At 32.1% G+C, this 18,844-nt stretch overlaps 1 protein-coding gene and 2 long non-coding RNA genes across 9 annotated transcripts in view; 1 reads left to right on the plus strand and 2 right to left on the minus strand.

Annotated features, from left to right (window-relative positions):
- LOC128034138 (uncharacterized) overlaps window positions 1–10,464 on the plus strand; it is a 47,048-nt gene extending 36,584 nt beyond the window's left edge. The window contains exon 3 of one of the 2 annotated variants that reach the window (XR_008190245.1): window positions 10,318–10,464. This is a non-coding gene — a long non-coding RNA (uncharacterized LOC128034138). Of the gene's footprint in view, window positions 1–923; window positions 1,067–10,317 lie in introns of those variants that run through there. The other variant, XR_008190246.1, reaches the window with a different exon arrangement.
- LOC105777208 (7-deoxyloganetic acid glucosyltransferase) overlaps window positions 1–10,518 on the minus strand; it is a 49,245-nt gene extending 38,727 nt beyond the window's left edge. Inside the window, exons 1-2 of one of the 6 annotated variants that reach the window (XM_052622923.1) lie at window positions 10,170–10,518; window positions 706–775 (exon numbers count right to left, since the gene is read on the minus strand). In XM_052622923.1, coding sequence (XP_052478883.1) covers window positions 706–775; window positions 10,170–10,423 — 324 coding nt within the window. In that variant the 5' untranslated portion in view covers window positions 10,424–10,518. Of the gene's footprint in view, window positions 1–521; window positions 1,030–8,040; window positions 9,097–9,915 lie in introns of those variants that run through there. The other 5 variants (XM_052622921.1, XM_012598240.2, XM_052622927.1 and 2 more) reach the window with 5 other exon arrangements.
- A 4,819-nt stretch (window positions 10,519–15,337) lies between these two features.
- On the minus strand, window positions 15,338–16,905 carry LOC128033638 (uncharacterized). Its single transcript, XR_008189629.1, has 3 exons — window positions 16,654–16,905; window positions 16,050–16,214; window positions 15,338–15,458 (listed from the first exon to the last, which is right to left on the minus strand). It is a non-coding gene; the product is annotated as an uncharacterized LOC128033638 (long non-coding RNA).
- Between the last annotated feature and the right edge of the window lie 1,939 nt (window positions 16,906–18,844).

The raw sequence follows: 18,844 nt of genomic DNA on the forward strand, positions 1-18,844 counted from the left end.
TCACAGCTTCGAACAACTCAAACTTAAAAAACAACGGGAACAAATTACCCAAAGTGGTCGAAACTTAAGTATTAAACCTGAATGGAAAAAATCCTGAAATGATTCAACTTGAAAAACCCATCAATCTAGAATAATTTATATTCGAATGACTCAAACCTAAAATAAAAGATACAAAAACTCAATTATCCTAAAGTAACCCAAAAATATAATGACCCAAAAAAACTCAAATTTAAAAGTTAAATTAGTAAATCTAAATGACAACAACGAAACTGATTCCAATCCGAAACCAAACCTCTTAAAAAAAATTGAAACATGAAATGATTTAAATTTTTTAAATTCCGAATTAATCAAACTTAAACCAAATCAACTCGCCTAACAGGAATATTCCAAATGTCTTTCTCGTTAATTTCTTCAACATGCTTGTAGAATCATTTCAACTTAAGGTTTTGTGTTATTCTAAATTAAAAACAGTGCTAAACATGGTACAATAAACAAAGTTGATGAAAAAGAAGTGGATTTACCATTGATAGGAAGCTCCCCAGCTTGGATTATATCAGGGATAGAATAACTAACCCAGAAACAACAAGGACTGCTGGTACGAAAAAAAATAATGGGGATTCCATGCTCCTTTGCAACATCAAGAGCAAAGCTTAAAACCCCATCTCCAATTATGCAATCTACTGGCGGGCTACTATTCACAAGTACCTCTCTCAAACTTTCCTTCATCTTAAGTTCCATGGTATCTTCTAACGTATCAAGGAACCAGTTCCCTGACCTAGGATGATCAAGAGGGAGACCATCGGTTATGGTCTTGAATTCGAACCCTGGGTATCTTTCAGAATGGGCAGCAATATTGTTGAACTTGACCAAGCGCTCATGGTTGTGGTGGGAGTTGAGGAAAGTGAGCTTGAAGCCGGCAATAGCTAGCAGTTCAGCTAGCTTAATCATGGAGTTTATATGGCCTTGTAATGGAAAGGGGAAGACGAGGACATGTGGAGGACGGGATTGAGAGGATCCATCCTGCTCCATCTAATTGGAGGATCTGTTTTGAGGGGCTTTTTGAGTTTTATGTGCTAAAGAATCGACATTTTGGAAGCTATTTAATGGCCAAAAGATGTCGTCTTTGGATAAGGTGGAGAATGTTGTCAAATTTTTTTTTCACCAATATATTAATTTATAAGTTAAGAAATAAATGATATATTTATCATTTTTAGGAAACCAATTAGGCTCTTATCTAAGAGTAAAGTTAGAAAAATTTTTCATGTCTAAAATTAAATTATAATTTTTATAATGATAAAAATAGAATTTTCTTATTTTTAATAGTTTATATTTTTATAATTTTTAAAAGATTAAATGAAAATTTTATCATTTTTAGGGGGTTAAAGTGTAATTTTATCTCTTAGAATTTAAAATTTTAAAAATTTTAAAAGATCTACATGAAAAAAATTTCATTTAGGGGGATTAAGGCCCCTGTCAGCCCCTTTAGCTACGTCCATGTACCTATCCTCGATGATCTTACTGTTATTCTGCTCGAAAGAGTTTACTGATATTAAGCTCGGATGAGCTTACTGTTTATCGCTCGTATGAGGACACATGTATAAGAATTGACGGTTTACCATTTAGTACACTTCGTGTGCACTACCCGCGTATCCTACGATATTTTAGATGGTTCAATGGGCATAGTGTTATTACGGGATTATACAAGTCCGATTTGACAAGTACAAGTATTTGCATGGAAATGGTTGATATTTGATATATGACTAGATGTTACATGTATAGAGAATTTGATAAATTGATGAATTCATATATGATTTTCAGATTTATGTGAATACATGATTAACTTGATTATGGGTTGTATGATAGGCTTAGGCCAAACTGAATCGAATTATGTTTGGAGTTATTTACCTAAAATTTTAGTTATATGGTAAGTTTTATTCTTTGAATTACGAACTTGCTAAGCTTAATTTCTTATTTTGTTTATTTGTTCATGTTTTATAGTATTTTGGAAGCTCACTTGATTCGGAAATTGTCGGAGATCACGTCGCATTATCAAACTTTATTTTGGTACTTGGACTTTACATTTTGGGTTAAATGACATGTATAGGTGTTTTGGTTAATGTGGCATATATGTCTTATGTTGTTTTGGTTATACGTATAGCTATGTGATTTGGCTTATTTTGGTAAACTTGGTTTGTAAATATGTATAAATGATCTTTTGGGTATGTTTTAAGGTGGTTGAATGAATTTGTTTGTTATATCATGTTGTGGTGTAAATGTTCATGTTATAAAATTGATATTGGTTGGCCTTGAGTACCTATTTATGCCATGGTTGTGTGTCAATTGATGTGTATAGGTTGGTACTAATGTGGGTGAGGAATATGGCTTGGAAAATGGCCTATTTTTGTCCACACGGGCAGAGACATGAGTGTGTGTCTCAGCCGTGTGCGACACACAGCCAGGTGACACGGTCGTGTGTCCCCTAATGTTTCTTTTGAAATCAAGTCAGTAGCCTCACACGGCCAAGCACATGGGCGTGTGGTTTGGCTGTGCGTCATAAGTCAGTATACCCTCTAGTTTTCACACCACTTAACATACGGCCTGGCACAAGGGCGTGTGAGGCCATTTCAAGGGTACATGGCCTAGCACACGGACGTGTGGTTTGGCCACATGACCCAAGTTAGAGAGTTACATGAGATCAAACACGGCCTGAGGCACGGGAGTGTCCCATAGCCACATGGGCATGTCCCCTATCCAAACAGCCATGTGACCCCTACACTTTAAAATTTTTTCATGTTTTCTTAAAAATTCGTAGAGAACTCGGTTTAGTTCTCGAACCACTTTTAATGTCTATTTGGGGCCTTGAGGGCTATTAGGGGCTGTATAAATGTATTTGAATGGTTTTTGATACGAATGGTAAAAATATTTCGGGCCTTCAAAGAGTTAGACAATTCATCTGGATAATCCTAAAGTAAAGACTTTTAACTTTCTCTGAAAAAGTCTGAAGGGGAATTGGACATGATGAGTTGTGTCATCTTTGTGGTCACCACACAAAGGATGTTTTACATGTTCTTAGGGACTGTCCATGTACGAAGGATATTTGAACTCAAATCATTTCCTCTAATCAAAATAAACAGTTCTTTGAAGGTAATATTTGGATTGGTTGCTCTCAAATTTACATCATGGTTTTAGAAGAAATTGCAAGAGGCTTTGGGTACGCGGTTGCATTTTAGCGCTGCATTTCATCCCAAAATCGATGGTCAGTCTGAGAGAGTAATTCAAATTCTTGAGGATATGTTGTGTTGCTGTGTTCTAGAGTTCCAAGGTAATTGGGAAAACTATTTATCGTTGGTTGAATTTGCGTATAATAATAGCTTTCAATCAAGCATTAAGATGGCACCGTATGAAGCTTTGTATGGTTGTAAATGCCGAACTCAGTTTAGTCCCAAATCACTTCTAATGTCTATTTGGGGCCTTGAGGGCTCGTATTAGGGACTTTATAAATGTATTTGAATAGTTTTTGATACGAATGATAAATATATACGTCATGTGTGATTGTTTGATTTATAAGTCCAATAATGCTCTGTAACCTGTTCCGGCGTCGACTACGGATTAGGGGTGTTACAGGATGTGTGGCGCACTTGTTATATTCTTAATGACTTTTTCTTTCTTTTTGAGATTAAAACATTCTATTTTTTTAAAGTGCTTTTCGTGATATTTATTTTCCGAATATTACAAATTGTTAAAATAAAAAAAAATCAAAAGAGTTTATTTAAAAGTTCTTTTTTTTTGAATTTCTAGTTTATTTAAAAGTTCTATTATAATTTATTGGGGCTAAAATTTAAATATAGGAAAATTAATTTTGTTTTAATTTTTAAAGTTTTAAGAAAAATATGGTTATAATATTATTTTTATTTTCTAATATATTTTTCAATTCACCCATTTAAAGTAAACTAATTAATGATTTTATTTATTTATTTTTCATTAAAAGTAATTTTTTATTTCATGCAATTAATGTAAATTAATATTATTTGAAATTGTTGAGCATAATTAAAATATTACACCAAATAAAACCTTCAAAACAATAAACAAAAGCTTGAATGAAAATAATATAGGCTTCAAAACCGTAAATAAAAACTACTAGTTAAATTATATATTGGTCACTTGAATTCATAAAGTTATAAAATAGTAATAAAATTATTTGAAGTTTTTATTTAAGTTACTTAACAGTTAAAATCGTTATTGTATAGTTTTTCCGTTCGCATCGCTTGCACAAATCGAAAACTTTTCTTCCCCTTTTCTTGTACGGTTCAATTTTTTTCATTTTTACGAACCAAAATCCAAAGAACTTTCTTCTTCAATCTCCAACACTGTCTGTCAGATTGACTTGGATCTAAGTTATGTTCTTCTATTTCTTGATGGGTACTGATCTACCATACTATTTGTCGAATTGTTGTTTGAAGCTTGTAAACCAAACTTAAAGTTAATGACTTAAATAAAATCTTTTGAATAGTAGTGATTATTTTATATCTAGTTAATTAATCAAAATATAAATTTATTAATATTTAATAACCTTGGATCTAATTTAAAAAGAAAAAATACATCTTTATTGCATGCCATGTGACTGCAAGTTAATTAATTACAACATGTTCTTTTATGTTTTTAATAAAACAATCGAAATTGCAGCAAGGGCGGCCGACATATTTCTCAATCTCTTCTTTGTTTTCAACCATCAATTTCATTCACCATTTTTGTTAAAGTAATTTTCCTATACGAAACATCTTTATTCCCCTTCACTAGCTACTTCGGGCAGGGACAGAATCAAGATAAAACATTAGAGGATAATAGTCCCCACCATTTTGATACCAAATAATTTATATTGATAATTATCATAACTCGTATCAATTAATACGAGATATTAGTAATTTAAATTATTTTTAATATTTTTATCTTATCAATTGAAAACCATATATTAGTATAAAAGCAAACAGATACGATTATTAATTTAAAAGTTGACAAAGATGTAAGAGGTAATTAAAGAAATTAGGGTCAGATTGTTTAATTCGAAATTAGCAGGAACCTAGGAAATAATTTAATAAAAAAAGTGGGGATGGGAAAGGTCCCTCATTTTGTTCTCCCTATCTCAAAATTTCACTTTTTTAACAATTTTGGTTCATCATTCTTATGTCCTCAATTAGACAGTCCAAATTATAATACGAAGACCTACCAATATTCACAGATCCTTTAGCCAATTTAGCAAATTAAGCAGCCGATTTCAAAATCTCCTCCCTTTTTTCCACCATTAAATCATTCACCGTTTGCTCCACAACTCTCCTATCATACACATCCTTCATATCTAATCCTAATTTCCAGACTTCCTCCACAAACCTACTGTTCAATTGTTGGTCACCAAAGCAAGGCCAACAAATAATGAAGTCTTGGTGATGGATCTGCAGCTATGGGTTTTCTTCTTAATATTGAAGGTGCTGTTAATTCTATTTCTAGTTTTTCAGCTGTAGGTAGAGTAATATGTGATGGGAAGAGAAATTAGATTTTGGACTATAATCGCTTTTTGAAGAAATGTTCGGTTGTAGCTGCGAATTTTGGGACGTATTAAATAGTTTACATAGATTAAAAAAATAAAAATCTGATGAAATTATCATTTATTCTAATAGTCTCGAGGTCGTAACAGCTATTAGTGATAACAAATTTGAAAAAACTAACCTTAATTAGGATGATTCAACATTCCTAGCTAAAAAGAAGATATGATCCTTTGATATGTTCCTAAAATGAATAATAAAAGTGCAGACATATTAACAAAATAACACTCTTGAATAAAGAAATTTTATATATGTTTGATAGCTGTCTTGGAGATTAAGATATTCTAAAAGATGAGAGCACTAGACACAATTTATATATTGTTTTGATTATTATTAAAAAAAAATTGCATTTGCAATTAAAGACAACATTGTCAAACTCGTACTTCTAAAACTTGCAAAAAGAAATCAGAAAGATTCCATCTTATTGCATGTCACGTGACTACAATTATTTATTACAACATGATTTTATCATAGTTGCAATAATAAGGACCACTGACTGACACGGTCACATGATTTAGCCAATTTACCAATTTTCGCCGACCCTTTCATGCACCAATTCTGAAAAAAAAAAAAAACACCAAAATCCCAAACAAAATCGACTTCCCAATTATTGGTCCGAAAAGTAAAGCCAACATAACATTGCTCTCCATTCTAAATATTGTTAAATCTTAAATTATTTTATTATCTATTTCGTTCCATCATAAATATTTAATTTTATAATTTATTATTTTCATTATATATATTAAATATATCCATTCTCATTTTACCATACGTAGTTTCATTTTGATTTTTCTTAATTATTTTTAATATTTTAAACATAATTTTGATTACTTAGGACAACCTCCCAAGTAAATAGGAATTGAATTTACCTTAAAATTAAAAATTCCTAGCAATTAATTTATCTTAATATTCTTATATTAGCAATTAGAAATCGAAACCACTAAGTCTTAACTTGGTAATTCAAGGCTCAAACATATTTTTATATTTTTACTCTTTTAATGTTGCTATACCCCTCCGTCACTCGAACACGTGTCTATATCAGATGCTTTATAGACATCTTGTTGACTTCATATGAAGTATCGCTTCAATAGACCACTCGTTCCTCTTAGATGGAATCATCCACCCGTTTTAAGTATTAACATTCTTTTAGTATGAATGCACTCTTTATATGATAAAGAGTCCATTTAGGCACAATAATCTCATATTGATAAGGTCCCATGATTTACGCCTATAAATATCCTTTACACATTTTGCGGATTGAATGTTTATCTGGCCATGTCATATCAGTGGACAAAAGAAAATATTCTAAGGAATGATGCAAAAAGATCCTTTTTTTTAGCACTCTAGAGTTAATGAGCAATTGTCTTCTTGGTTAGTCTGTCATTTGTTCTTGTTTCGACTCTCAACCTCTTTAAGTGAATTGGCCTTCATTGCACCATCTTGACCTCCTCCTTATCTTCCTCCCTTGTTGTATCAATAAATATAAAAGGTAAAATAATAACTCTATATAATGAGTATAGGGTGGAGCAAAGAAAATTATAATTATAACCACTTCATACCTATAGTGCAAAAAAAAAAAAAAAACCATCTTTACCATGCATTCACATTTTAAGAAAAGAAATAAAAGCCCGCTCCCGTTCTATTGTGTTTATTGGGGGGATGTATTGATGCTACTATCGAAGGGGAGTTCTCCTTTTGCATGCTTTTTACTGTTAAGTATTCTGTTTATTCATAATGTTTGCTACTTGCTACTTCTTTATGTTAGCTCATTTTATGAAGATAATACTCTAGTTGTTAGTGTCAAAGGGTGAGAATGTTAGTGTCATTGATAAAGGTTGAGGCGGATGAATGTGGAAGTGGATCGTAAAGTTTGTTTAAATCACGAATTTGACTTAGGGCTCTAGATGTTAGGAAAAAAATTTGGACTTTGACATAATCTGAAACACAATCAAATTCAAGTTAGATAAATTTCGAACGCCATGAAGAATCTCAACCCAGATATGCCTGGATCTCATCCAAAAAGGCGTCGCAAGTTTGTTGATTTCTTAAACTTGAAAGTTGACAGCTTTGGTGAATGAAATGTAATAAATTTCATCCCATTCGTACATATATCATTCCCTATTTCCTCGAAAAAATTCATACTCGAATATTGTCTTTGATTGGATATTGGTTTGATTTGTTTGGCCTTTGACACTATTGTTGGGCTTTGAGGTAATGTGAATCATCACATTCATTAGTCTGAAATTGGGTCTTGGGACTTGCATCATTCGTCAATTACTCAGTTAGTCACAACTCAATTTGCAATTAAGTTGTTTATAAATTACCTATTTTATTGGCATATTTTGATAGGATTTAAGTAACTATTGTTGTACATATTTTTAAGGTTAATAATAGAAAATTTTGGTGATTGTAATTGATCAAGATATTCAATCATGTAAGGATATTTTGAAAAGTTTTACTGCTATTCGATTACTTTGTTTAAAGAGATATTGCAATAAAAAAAATTAAAATGAAGAGAACCCGCCAGCGGCTGGGTGGTTCAAAGCTCATTTTGTGAGTTTTTTCAAGCTCATTATTCTAATATCTTCAACTAAACAGTCCAAATTACTATAAGAAGACCCACCAACATTAACACTTTGATTGGTTACCTTAGCCATTCCAGATGCGGATTTTGCAAACTCCTCCTTTCGATCCACCATCACATCATTTACCATTTTCTCAACTATCTTTCTATCACATACATCCTTCATATCGAACCCTATTTTCCACACCTCACTCACAACCCTACTATTCACGTGTTGGTCAGCAAAGTAAGGCCAGCAAATCATAGGCACCCCTGCGACGATGCTCTCCAAAGTCGAGTTCCATCCATTATGCGTAAAGAACCCGCCAATGGCTGGGTGGTTCAAGACCGCCTCTTGTGGTGCCCAATTTACTATGTAACCTCGATCCTTACTCTTCTCCATAAGCTCCATTACAACATCCTCCCCTTCACCATCTTTTCCAATCACGGAATTTGGCCTTACAATAAACAAGAAATTCGTTTTACTGTTAAGAAGTCCATAGCAAAGCTCTAAAAGTTGCTCCCTTGACGTGCTCGTAATGCTACCAAAACTTACATAGATAACAGATCGATTTGGTTGCTTATTGAGCCAAAAGATGCAGCTTTTATCCACTTCCCAAAGTGTATTCGAGAAATGATCATATGATTCTCCATGTTTTGCATTGAGTCTAGTGTTTAATTGAGCATGTAAGGGTCCAACGGCATAGACACGAGGGCATTTGGTGCGTATTTGAGATAGTATGGGCCCATCGAGCTCTTCGGCGGTGTTGAGTATCAAGGCATCTGCTTGAAGGCTCTTTCGTGTCTTTTTTACGACTAGCTTCATAAATGAATCTTCAATGTCCAGTTTTCGACAAAAAGTAGGAAGGTCTCGACATCGAAGATAAGTTTCCATGCCTGGCACTGTCGTTATTAACCGGTCCATGTCTTCAGTTCCTTCAATTGTTTAACAAAAACCCATTTACTAGTGTCAATGATCACAAACCCAATTAATTCAAACTCATATCAGATTCAATTTATTTAATCATAGAAATTTAACAACTCAAATTTGAAATGATCTAAGCTCAAACATGATCACAACTTCGAACGACTCGAACTTAAAAATAACGGGAACAAATTATCCAAAGTGGTCCAAACTTTAGTATTAAACCCGAATGGAAAAAATCCTAAAATGATTCAACTTGAAAAACCCATCAATCTAGAATGATTTATATTCGGAATAACTCAAACTTAAAATAAATGATACAAAAATCCAACTAAGGGTGGGTTTGAATAGGCGATTAGGTGCGGTGTGGTACGTTTAGTTTATGTTTTGTCTCACGCTACAGTATCGTTACAGTATATAATCTAACCGCCACCACTGTTTTTACACTAACCGCAAGTAAATGCACCGCCCATCCAAACTCACCCTAATTATCCTAAAGTGACCCAAAAATATAATTACCCAAAATAACTCAAATTTAAAAGTTAAATTAGTAAATCTAAATGACAACAACCAAAGTGATTCCAATCTGAAACAATCCAAAACTCTTAAAAAAATTGAAACATGAAATGATTTAAATTTTTTAAATTTCGAATTAATCAAACTTAAACAAAATCAACTCGCCTAACAGGAATATTCCAAATGTCTTTCTCGTTAATTTCTTCAACATGCTTGTAAAATCATTTCAACTTAAGGTTTTGTGTTATTCTAAATTAAAAACAGTGCTAAACATGGTACAATAAACAAAGCTGATGAAAAAGAAGTGGATTTACCATTGATAGGAAGCTCCCCAGCTTGGATTATATCAGGGATAGAATAACTAACCCAGAAACTACGAGGACTGTTGGTATGAAAAATAATAATGGGGATTCCAAGCTCCTTTGCAACATCAAGAGCAAAGCTTAAAACCCCATCTCCAATAATGCAATCTACTGGCGGGCTACTATTCACAAGTACCTCTCTCAAACTTTCCTTCATCTTAAGTTCTATGGTATCTTCTAACGTATCAAGGAACCAGTTCCCTGACCTAGGATGATCAAGAGGGAGACCATCGGTTATGGTCTTGAATTGGAACCCTGGGTATCTTTCAGAATGGGCAGCAATATTGTTGAACTTGACCAAGCGTTCATGGTTGTGGTGGGAGTTGAGGAAAGTGAGCTTGAAGCCGGCAATAGCTAGCAGTTCAGCTAGCTTAATCATGGAGTTTATATGGCCTTGTAATGGGAAGGGGAAGACGAGGACATGTGGAGGATGGGATTGAGAGGATCCATCCTGCTCCATCTAATTGGAGGATCTGTTTTGAGGGGCTTTTTGAGTTTTATGTGCTAAAGAATCGACAATTTGGAAGCTATTTAACGGCCAAAAGATGTCTTTGGATAAGGTGGAGAATGTTGTCAATTTTTTTTTTCACCAATATATTAATTTATAAGTTAAGAAATAAATGATATATTTATCATTTTTAGGAAACCAATTAGGCTCTTATCTAAGAGTAAAGTTAGAAATTTTTTTCATGTCTAAAATTAAATTATAATTTTGATAATGATAAAAATATAATTTTATTATTTTTAATAGTTTATATTTTTATAATTTTTAGAAGATTAAATTAAAATTTTATCATTTTTAAGGAGTTATGTAATTTTATCTATAATAATTTAAAATTTTAAAAGACCTACATGAAAAAAGCTTCATTTTAGGGGGATTAAGTCCACTGTCAACCCCTCTAGCTACGCCCATGTACCTATCCTCAATGACCTTATTTTCCATTTCCATTCCAATGTGGAATTATTGCATCTTGCCTACTTTAAAGCGTTTGGTGTGACATTCTCTCCTATTCAATCTCGTGACGTTCTAGTCACAAGTTACTGTGTTACAGTTGGTCCACTATGTCATCCCACTTTCTGAGATGCTTATTGTGAAATTGGGCAATCAATTATTGTTTTGATACCAATTGTTGTGGGATCATTACTCTTTTCCCAAAAGACATGTGATTATATGTGTGGCGCACTTGCTTATATTTTTAATGACTTTCCCTTTTTTTTCGAGATTAATACTTTCTATCCTTTTTTTTAAAGTGTTTGACGTGATATTTATTTTTCAAATATGAGAAATTGTTAAAATAAGAAAAAATTTAAAGAGTTTATTTAAAAGTTGTATTATAATTTATTGGGGCTAAAATTTATATATAGGTAAATTAATTTTGTTATAATTTTTTAAGTTTTAAGAGAAAATATGGTTATAATATTATTTTGTTTTCTAATATATACTTTCAACTCACCCATTTAAAGTAAATTAATTAATGATTTTATTTATTTATTTTTCATGAAAAGTAATTTTTATTTCATGCAATTAATGTAAATTAATATTATTCAAATTGTTGAGCATAATTAAAATATTACACCAAATAAAACCTTCAAAACCATAAACAAGAGCTTGAATGAAAATAATAGGCTCCAAAACCATAAATAAAAACTACTAGTTAATTTATATATTGGTCACTCGAATTCAAAAAGTTATGAAATAGTTATAAAATTATTCAAAGTTTTTATTTAAGTTACTGAGTAGTTAAAATTGTCGTTGTATGGTTTTCTCCGTTCGTATCGCTTTCACCAATCGAAAACTTTTTTTCTCCTTTTCTTGAACGGTTCAATTTCTTTTCATATCTACGAACCAAAATCTAAATAATTTTCTTCTTCGATCTCCAACACTGATTGACAGATCGACTTGGATCTAAGGTATGTTCTTCTATTTCTTGATGGGTATTGATCTACCATTTTATTCGTTGAATTGTTGTTTGAAGCTCGTCAACCGAACGTAAAGATAATGACTTAAATAAAAACTTTTGAATAGTTTAGTGATTATTAATCTTATTAATTAATCAAAATATAAACTTATTAATATTTAATAACCTTAAAACTAATTTTAAAAAAAAATCCATCTTTATTGCACGCTATGTAACTGCAAGTTAATTAATTACAACATGTTCTTTTATGTCTTCAATAAAACAATTGTTTGACACCATTTTTTTGATGAAAACGGGGTCGACTTGGGTTTTGAAAAATGAAAACGAAAATGAGAGTCGCCACCGATCCTTTTTGATGAGGTGTGATCGGATCACCTTAAAAAGAGGTTGTTTTTAATAAACAATTTAATTTCATTAAAACAACGATTTTGGTCTACGAAATTCAGAAAAATGAGTTCGGGAGTCGGTTACGTACGAGGAATGATTAGCACCCTCGATACGCCCAAAATTGGTACCTAGTTGATTAATTAGTGTCTTAGTGTCGAAGATTGAAAACTTTGAAGAGATTTAAAATACGATCCTTTATTTTAAAACTTATATAAATCAAGTTACTCGTTAAGACTCTCTCATTTCAGAAAGAGAAAATGTCACACCCAATGAGTTAGGACACGATATTTTACCTCTTCCGAAATGAGCTTGTCTAAAAAACTCGCACAATAAAATTTAAAAGGGTATTCAATCGTTTAAGTCGTATGAAAAAAATGCGACCCAATACGTTAGGGCACAATTTCTCAAAATACTAAACATTGAATATTGCCTTTATTTATTTTATTATTATTTTGGAAATCCTCGTCTCAAGAAAATAACGTGTCATATCCAATGCGTTAGGACACAACGTATTGAATTCTCGATAACGAGCTTTTATTTTTATTTTTTTTTGATTAAAGAACAATCTCGATTATTTAGATTCAACGAAGAAAATTGGAACCCAATACGTTAGGGCTCAATCTTCTCGAATCTAAAATACGAGATTTTACTTTTTTGAAAGTCGAAACTTATGCATTAAGATAAATTAATCTAACTTAAAATAGTAGAAATGAAACACAAGGTTAATATGCGTACAATACAATATTGAATGCAATAGTATAAAAATAATATGAGCAACAATAATAAGAATGAATGAATAAAAAGGACAAATTCATAATATGCAAATAACAACTATAAGCAAATAAAATTAAGACATTCATTTAAAGTAATAATAAAACATAAATAAATAGATAAACGAAGGAAATGAACAAAATGTAAAATGTAAAGTATGTATATATATATGTATTAAAATTATGAAGCATAAAAAAATATGTGGATATATATATATATATGAATATGAATTAAAATATATATATGTAAAGATATATGAATATATGTATAGATTACAAAATACCAAATATAAAACTATGTCTAATGTACGACTATGATCATAATAATGACAATAATGATATAGTAATAATATTATATAATAATATTAATGATATTAAAACAGTTAATTTTCTAATAAAATAACCTAAACAACAAAAATAGGATTAAATTAGAAACCAAATTAAATTTCGGGACTGGAAATAGAAATAAAAACAACAAAAAGGATTTAATCGTAATGCGCGCGAAAGAGAGAGGACCAAAAGGGAAATTTTCCCACGTTGGTTAAACGGTGCTGTTCCATCAAGGATCAAACTGAAATCAAAAATAAATTAAAGGGTAAAATTTTAAAAATAAAAGAAATCTGATTGCGAAAAGCTAGAACATGGAGGGGCCAAAAGCGAAAATATCCCCTCCAGCGAAAACACGCGGATCCTCCCCTCAGGGTCGGGTCACTGCGCGGGTCAGAGACCAAAACGATTCCGTTTTTGGTGTCTGAACCCTAAGCCCATACGACGCCGTTTTGAAAACCATTAAAATAAAAATAAAACTTTCAAAACTTCATTTTTTCTGCTGAATTAAAAAAAAAGAGAGAAATTCTTCTCTTTTGAGCCTTCCAGACTCCTCCCATTGGAGTTCCATGGCCACCATCGTCGCCACCGCGGCCAGTGGCCGGTGTTGTGCAAATATGGGCTTTTCAGCCCTTGTTTCACAACAAAACCGAAGGCTAGGCCTTATCTAGCCCAGGACCGAAAGGAAAAAATCCAAAGGCCCCTCTTCTGGCCGACTCCGACGACGACGAGCGAATCTCCGGCATGGCGCAGGTAAACTCCCCTCCTTTTTATTTCTTATTTCTTATGTAAAAGAGATAAAATAAAAATAAAATAAAATAAAACAAACAGAAACGCCAATCTAAAAAAAATCACCACTTGTTTTAATTGATTTTTGTTTTTTATTTGATGTTCCTGAAAAAAAAAAGCCGAGAACCCCCTTTTACAAAACCTCTAGATCCCTCATGTTTTGTTTTTACAAATCGGCTTTATAGCCAAAAATCTAACAGCACGTTTGGTTCGCTGTATTGGAATAGATGCGTAATGGAATAGATGCGTAATGGAATAGAGGCGCAATAGGTAATTCTTTTGTTTGGTTGAATGGAATGGAATAGAGGCGTAATGGTATTCTTGTGTTTGGTTGAATGTAATAGAGGTGTAATAGCATAAGAAAAAAAGCTAAAATGACTAGAATACCCTTAGCTAGAATACCCTTAGCAGAATTTTTTTAGGTAGATGATTATTGTTATTGTTATTAAATTTTAATAAGATTATTAATATAAATAATAAATAATTTAATCATATTTTAACATAATTATTATTAAATATAATTTAATAAAATATATAATTTAATAAAATATATGAATTTACTAAAATCATAATATATGATACTATATAATATAATTTGAAATAATTATTATTAAATATATTTTAATTAAAATATATAATTTAATAAAATTCTTAATAATCAATATTCTTATATGAATTTACTAAAATCATAATATATGATACTATAAAATATAATTTGAAATAATTATTATTAAATATATTTTAATTAAAATATATAATTTAATAAAATTCTTAATAATAAATATTCTTATATGAATTTACTAAAATCATAATATATGATACTATAAAATATAATTTAAAATAATTATTATTAAATATTTTTATAATCTACTTTATTATTTTTAAACGCAATACATATTTAATGTGCTAAAATATCATTAGTGAAACAAATAATTTAATTATTCTACAATAAAAAAATTAGCAGTAATAAAATAACTTGAGAATTATATTTTGTATAAACATAATTTTCATATATTAACAAAAAGTTAGATGAAAATGAAATTCTACATCATAATTCATATGTTATACCGTTTTACAAATCAAAAAGTTTGAACATTGTAGTGACATACCATCTCAAATATTACAAACAGAAAAAGTTACGAAAATATCATCAATAGAACCATTATTTTTAATGGTGAACAAGAAATCTTCTAACCCATTCCAACCGCACATCAGAAGGTAAACTAAAAAAAACTAGCATTTGAGTTGGATGATCTGGAGTCAGTAATGAGATTACATCAAGTGTCTTCATGTTCTCTTGAATCTGAATGCAGAAAAAAATTGCAGTTTAGTTTAAGTATTAAGAGTAGCAGCAGTGTAAATATTCAAATCCTAATGCAACCCTTAAAAAGCTAAAGTTTAAAAAACTTATACACTTGAAACCTTTGTTGCTTGCAAACAACTATAATCCCAAATTAATTTATAATCCTTTCATTAAATTACCCATATTTCATTGTCATCATCCAGTATGCCTATATCAAACATATATTGACACTTCAACGCATGCATAATTAGAAAACAGCCAAATTTTATACTACCGCACTACCAAAACAGCCAATCATGTCACCTTTTGCCAAGTATGCAAACAACTATAATCCCAGATTAATTTATAACCCTTTAATTAAATTACCCATATTTCATTGTCATCGGCTGGTTTGTCCCTATATCAAACATATATTGACACTTCAAGCACTTGCATATGCAGCAAATAGCCCAGTTTTATAATATTGCACTACTAAAAAATGTGTAAATTTGCTTCCATGAAGCATATCATAGCCAAACAAATTCATTGCATCCATACAGTGGTCCAAACAAAATATGAAACAAAAAGATTAGAGATGCATAAAATAATAACCTGAGATTCCTTTGTAGCAGCAGTAATAACCGAAGATACGTTAGGATTTGCAGCACACCATGCGATTGCAAGTGGAGCTAATGGTATACCAAGTTCATCAGCAATTGGCTTCAGTCCATTAACTTTCCTCAACATATCATCAATTAGTGATCGGTTAGCAAGATTCTACACAAGAAAACAACATAGCTTAGTTGCTTACTCATGGCATATAGGGAAGGATTTTCAGATTAGTCTCATAGAAATAATTGACATATGCTACAACAGAGACCAGAGATTTATCAGATTAGTCCACTATACAGTTGAGTTTTTGATCTTTTTGTTTTGTTTTCGGATACAGACACCAGAGATTTATCAACTGTAAACGTGCAAGAAATTATATTTATTACAAGCACATATGCATAAACAAGGTGTTAGATTCGTAAGAAGCACAAAACATAGTGAACCATAGCCTAAAATCAATCAGATTGAAAAGAATATATCCTTACGAGGAAAAAGGAACCTAGAAGACTACAAGCGGTTATGTTCAACACTTAAAATTGAGACAAAAAGATCAATAAAGCATACAAAATCAAAAGTAACAAATCAAATGTGAAGTGATTCTTACTTTGAAATTTTCCAAAGCAAACGGACTGTCAGGTGGTATATTTCCTTTGTTGTATTTTCCAGTAAGCACTCCAGAAGCAAGCGGACTCCAACCTCTCAGCTACTTTCCATGCTTCCGTAATCTGTTGTGCAGACCACTCACTTGTCCCCCAATAAAATGCCCACCCTTATCAATCACATAATTCATTGCCCTCACAGTCTCCTCAATTGGAGTCTGTGTGTCTGGCCTGTAACCAAATATCAAAGTAATGCATTCATGTCAAGTTTCCTGAAAAAGAAAACTCCTAGAACTTAAGACTCCCAAAAATTGATCAGAGAAATTATCCAGACGAAAACAAGACTTCAATCCACAAAGAATCGTAAAAGAGCCTTACATTGTTACATATGATAGATTATACACTACTCCACATGTAAAACATTCAACTAAATGGTTACATGGTACTTTTGCCTCAACTAAACCTATATCCAAAACCACACTTTTGCCTCAACTAAACCTATATCCAAAACCACACATTAGAATTCCTCGACAAACAAGCCATAATAAGACCCAGAAATACTGAAAATCGAACATCTTGAAGATTATAGATGCTACTTTTTAAGTAACTTCAGATCAAAACTAAAATCCAAAAATCAAGTGACTTTAGATCAAAATTAAAATCCAAGAAAAGAGAAACAGCATAAAACAAATATTGAAACAAAAGCAAGAAAAGTTGTATAAAATGAATTGATCTAATGAAACAGAAACTCCAAAAAATGAGAATGCAATAGATCAGAAGTTCTCCGCAGTTGTCAAGATTATTAATCAGCTGTTCATTTTTAATGCATAGACAGTATCCTCAGAGACCATTTCACAATTAAAACTCCTGCTTGGCTACGACAAAACAAAAAGTTCAGCCACAGAACTTCTTGCTTAGAAATTAAAATCCACCATGTAATTATGACATCATAAACTCAATCATACTTTATCATTATATAACGGCTTCACCACACATGAAGTTTGAATGGCGAAATAAAGGGAAAAAAAAAACAGAAGCCTAATCCACGCAGTTTTAACTTTCTACTCCAAACTAGAGTTATTTCAACAGACAACTGAAGGATACAAGATAGAATGATAATGCAGGAGAATTGAAAATTTATCCCCAAAAAAAACCCTAATTTCAACAGACAAAACCCACCATAGTTGAAGAACACAAATCTGTTTTTTGTCGACAAAACAATCATAAGGAAGAAAATTAAAAATCCAAATTAAGTAAAAAAAGAGAAGAAGCACTTGCCGCTTCTGTTGAGGTTGGCGAAAGATGCCAAGATGAAAGTGGGCGAAAGATCTGAGCGGGTGGAGGTTTGGTTCGGTGGCAACTTCTGTTGATGTTGGGAGGGAGAGGGAGAGGGACTGGGAAGGTTAAAACAGAGACCGATTAGCTAATCCTTGCTTTTGGAAAGGATTAGAAATCGGCGTTGAAGCAGAGAAAATGAGATTACGTCCGTAACGTAATAGGCCCGTATTAGGGTAGTACATCTAACCAAACATGGGATTAAGTGGGACCTATGGAATAGGGGTGTAATGGCTAATCCATTACACCCAACCAAACATGGTGTAAATTTTTCTATTTGCTTCTGCTTCTGCCTCTCTTGTTGTAGGTATTGACGGAGACGTGCGGCGCGGGTCAAAGGCAGGTGGGGGTGGCCAATGGGACGTGTGGCCCTAAGGTGATAATGGGACTGGCAGCGCACCTGCAGCAAAGACTAGGGTTTCAGTTTTCTGAAACCCTAGTTTGACCATTGGGTTCTTTTGGGGCTGTTGGGCTTTGGGCTATTGGGCCGGGTATTGTAATTGGGCTTCGGGATTGGGTTAAAATTTTGTAAATGGATTGGGACTGTTTGGTTTGGAGGCCCGGGAAAATTTGGGCTGTACAACAATCGAAATTGCAGCAAGGGCCGCCGACAGATTTCTCAATCTCTTCTTTGTTTTCAACCATCAATTTCATTCACCATTTTCGTTAAAGCAATTTTCCTATACGAAACATCTTTATTCCCCTTTACTAGCTACTTCGGGCAGGGACAGAATCAAGATAAAACATTAGAGGATAATAGTCCCTACCATTTTGATATCAAATAATTTAAGTTCAATTTTAATAAAAAAATTTAATATGTTTTAATTAATTTCAATTAATTTCAATTTATATTGATGATTA

The sequence above is a fragment of the Gossypium raimondii genome, chromosome 10, assembly GCF_025698545.1.
Source record: "Gossypium raimondii isolate GPD5lz chromosome 10, ASM2569854v1, whole genome shotgun sequence".
Taxonomy (NCBI): Eukaryota; Viridiplantae; Streptophyta; class Magnoliopsida; order Malvales; family Malvaceae; genus Gossypium; species Gossypium raimondii.